Source organism: Gavialis gangeticus, unplaced genomic scaffold (assembly GCF_001723915.1).
Source record: "Gavialis gangeticus isolate Ggan-Ray unplaced genomic scaffold, GavGan_comp1, whole genome shotgun sequence".
NCBI classification, from domain to species: domain Eukaryota; kingdom Metazoa; phylum Chordata; order Crocodylia; family Gavialidae; genus Gavialis; species Gavialis gangeticus.
The window spans coordinates 45,592,296-45,596,094 of NW_017728994.1; the positions used below are offsets into that span (position 1 = coordinate 45,592,296).

A 3,799-nucleotide genomic window follows, 5' to 3' on the forward strand; every position below is an offset into this window, starting at 1 on the left:
TGGCACTCAGGGCTGCGGGGTGGGAGCTGCATCCGGCCCATCGCTGCGGCCGGTGCAGTGTCCCAGGGGAGCTGCCTGACCCCCTTCTCCCTGCAGCTTCGAGCTGGTGCAGGGGCTGCTGCCGGCCACGCACCACAAAGTGCTGCTAAACATCCGCAAGGCCGAGGGCCGTGGGCGGAGGCAGCGCGCCCTGCGCCAGGCGGCCGCCCGCGAGCAGGACCCCGAGGCGCTGCCAAGACCCAGAGGGGACAGGTGAGGGCAGGGGCTGGGGGACCTGGGCTTGGCTCTGGTTCCACTGGGGGAAGAGCATGGGGAGCCCTGAGGGTCGGTGCCCCAGATGCTGGGGGGTGCAGTGGAGGGTGGCCCCAGCCTCTCGCCCCAGCCTTGTTAACCCTTCACTGTCTCTGGCCCCAGCATGGAGGAGGTCCTGGCTGACTCAGATGAGGAAGAGGAGGAGGAGGAGAGGGGCAGGAGGGGGCCAAGGCAGCCCCAGGGCCAGGCGTGGCTGAAGGAGGGCGTGGGGGATGAGCCCCTCAACTTCCTGGACTCGAACGTGGCACAGCGGGTGCTGGGTGAGGAGCAGGACCAGGGCAGCGGTGGACAGCAGGGCTTGGGCAAGGGGGGCTGTGTTCCTGGCTGGACTTTGATACCTCTGCAAAGGGGGCCAGCACTGCCCAGGTGCTGACCCCTCCTCTGCTCACGCAGCCACAAGGCCAGGCAGCAGCCGGGCCGGGAGAGCGAGCCGCGACTTTGGCGTATCGGAGGATGGGCGCCTCATCATCCACGAAGACGAGGATGAGGACGGGGAGGAGAGCAGAGCCAGAGGTACTGGAGGGGGCTGGGGGATGGCCTGGGGCCACGACAGAGCCTTGTGGGGCCCCTTGTCCTGGGCCGGGGCCTGTCTGCCCGGGGCACATGACTGGGGCAGCACCAGCTCTTGACCCCCAGCTGTCACGGTCACTGCAGCAGCCCCTGGCACGTGGCTTGCAGAGGCTGCCCAATGCTGGGGGCACAAGCTGCCTGCTCTGCCCTCATTGGGAGCATTGAGTGGGGAGTCGCAAGGCCCCAGGACCCTGGGCAGCCCCACCCAGGGTCCAGCCTGCTGTGTCCAGGCAGAAGCCTGGTGTCCCCTGCCTGGGGCAAGCCAGTCCCTGGGTCGTGGGGGCGCTGTGGCAGAGCCCAGGCCCCAGTGCAGGGTCTTGGCCTTGTCCAGCTCTGACTGGGCTGTTCCCTGCTGCAGATGTGGACAAGGAGACGGCTGACCTGATGCAGGACGTGGGGCTCCGGAGCGTGAGTGTGGGGTGATCGGGGATCTAGGGGCTGGAGCTGGCACCTGGACCTTTCTCTAGGCCCTTTGGGTAGGTGTCCCTGAGCTCTTGCCCCCTTGGCGAGGATCTGGGGGAGCCGGGGCCTGGGGCTGAGGTGGGCGGTAGCAGGTTCCCTGCTGAGCCACCCCCTCTCCCTCTGCAGAAGAAGGCCCAGAAGCGCCGGTTCCGCGAGGAGGCAGGTGACGAGGAGCTGGAGGGCGATACCGCATCACACTACAGAGGTACTTCCCCCATCCCCGCTTTGGGCCCTGTAGTGTCTGTCCTACCCTACCATTCGCCCTAGCAGAACAGGGGGTGTCAGGCTTGTGTCTGGGCAGGGCTCGGCTGGTTGCACAGGGGCTGGGGCGGGAGCTCAGTCAGCCCCCCCGGAGCTGGGACCCTTGGCACCATGCTCCCCTGGGGCTGCAGCCTGGGCAGGACCCCATCCTTCACAGAGGTGTGATGTCTGCCCCGCTCCAGCCCACCATGTCTGTGCCCTGCCTGACCTGCCCTGTATCTTGTGTTGCAGCGGGAGGTTCTGGCATCCACCGGCCGCTGGGCAAGGAGACGGCGTTTGGAGCTGACTACACGTCCAAGGTAAGGCTATGGCACCTGCCCCTGGGGCAGTGCGGTTGGCACCAGCTTGGATAGCCCCTGTGCTGTGGTGCCCTCTGTGCCCTGCCCTGGAGCCCTGGGTGCAGCCAGAGGCAGCTGCCCAGACCCAAGACACTTGGGCCCAGCCTGGGGCTGCAGCAGGCATGGGGCTGTGGTAGAGTCCTAGAGCTGTGGGGTCATGTCTAGTCCAACCCCTGCCTGAGGCAGGATCAGTCCTGTCCCAACCAGCCCAGAGAAACCCTGTGCCACAGTCGCCTTGGCCTCAGGATACAGGGGGGCTACAGCATGGACGTCCTGCTGCTGCCAGGGGGGTCATGGGTGCTGCAGAGGGCCCAGGCCGTGTCCCTGCTGCAGCGGAAGTCAACCCCCAGTGCAAACCAGTCTGAGCAGGGAGGAAATCCCTTCCTGCCCCAGTGCAGCGTGGGGCTGAGCCTGAGCGCAAAGACAAGGCCCTGCGGGGTTGGTGCCAGCAGGAGCATTGGCTTAGCCCAGCCCCATCCTGGCCCACCTGACGTTGCTGGGAGAGGCTTCAAAACCCCCTGCTTGGGAGGTACCATGGGGCTGTGCCCCTCCAGGCCCTCTGCCCCTCTGTCTATCCCTTGAGCCCACACCCCTGCAGCAGTCTTGGTGGGTTTGGGGACCCCCCCAGGGATACTGCTGCTGGCTCCATGTGGCCAGGCCCCAGGTGAAGGGGGAGGGGGCACCAGTCCCCACCAGGCTGGCAGCTTCCCCAGGCTGCATGTATCCCTCTCCACTGTCTGTGTGCTCTGCAGAAAGGCAGAGGCGACGTGAAGAAAGCCGGCCGGCCAGACCCCTACGCCTACATCCCCCTCAACAGGGCCAAGCTCAACAGAAGGTATGGTGCGGACGCTCGCCTGGGCAGGTGTACCCAGTGCTCTTGCCCATGGTTGGGGTGGGCCACGGTGAGAGCCGGGTTAGGTTCCAGCTTTCCTGGATCTCTGAACCGTGCTGGTGACCTGCCCTGACCTAGATCTCATCTTCTCCTGCAGGAAGAAGGCGAAGCTGCAGGGGCAGTTCAAGGGCCTGATGAAGGGGGCCCAGCGCGGTGCCCAGGCTGGGCACAGGCATCGCCCCAGGGAGCCTAGTGTGTGAGGCCTGCATGTACCCTGCCCCAACCCCCACCCTCGCCCTCGGGGGCCAGGCTGGGGATACAGGGAGCAGGGAGACCCTGCTTGTAGCCCCCACGCAGCCTCCCACATCTGTCTGCTGTGGGCACAGATGTGCCCTTCCTTGGTTGCCAGCCTGGGAGGAAGGAGCAACAGGTGCAGCACTGCCTTGTGTGTGTGTGTCCCACAGCGTGGGGAGCAAAGAAGGAGCAACAGGTGCAGCACTGCCTGGTGCCCGTGTGTGTGTGTGTCCCACAGAGTGGGGAGCAATAAATATGGTTCCCCCTGGACTGATCTTGCACCGTCCTTCTGCCCCTGCCCCTTCTCTACAACCCCCTGGTCTGCAAGCGAGCACTGGAGGGAGCAGAGCTGCTCTGCCACCATAGGTGTGTCCATCAGACGGCATGCACTCCCGTGCTCAGAAATGCCTGCGCTGCCTTGCAAGCCAGACTTGCTCCTGTCCTGTTGACCAGGCAGCCCAGGGCCTCTCTGGGCCATAGTCCAGCGGTTCAGGAATTCGAGGATACGGTGTCTCTTCGTTCCCAGGCTATTTTTTGTCTGACATTCATTATTTGTAATGAAGGTCAGGCAGCTGCTGGGTGGCAGAAGGGGTGTCTGGGCCCCTGAGCTGCGGGGGCCTGGCACTCGCTCCTGCCAGTGTCCTATGATGGGCTGCAGCCGTGCCACCAGGCAGGAAAACCCCGTCCTGCACCTTCTAGTCCCTGTTTATTACCTTGTTCACCCACTGTA

At 65.1% G+C, this 3,799-nt stretch overlaps 1 protein-coding gene across 1 annotated transcript in view; it reads left to right on the plus strand.

The window, feature by feature from the left end:
- RRP12 (ribosomal RNA processing 12 homolog) overlaps nucleotides 1–3,218 on the plus strand; it is a 24,826-nt gene extending 21,608 nt beyond the window's left edge. Inside the window, exons 27-34 of the mRNA XM_019502136.1 lie at nucleotides 97–252; nucleotides 415–572; nucleotides 706–825; nucleotides 1,241–1,290; nucleotides 1,471–1,549; nucleotides 1,837–1,904; nucleotides 2,696–2,778; nucleotides 2,933–3,218. Coding sequence (XP_019357681.1) covers nucleotides 97–252; nucleotides 415–572; nucleotides 706–825; nucleotides 1,241–1,290; nucleotides 1,471–1,549; nucleotides 1,837–1,904; nucleotides 2,696–2,778; nucleotides 2,933–3,035 — 817 coding nt within the window. The 3' untranslated portion in view covers nucleotides 3,036–3,218. The remainder of the gene's footprint in view (nucleotides 1–96; nucleotides 253–414; nucleotides 573–705; nucleotides 826–1,240; nucleotides 1,291–1,470; nucleotides 1,550–1,836; nucleotides 1,905–2,695; nucleotides 2,779–2,932) is intronic.
- The last annotated feature ends 581 nt before the right edge of the window (nucleotides 3,219–3,799 follow it).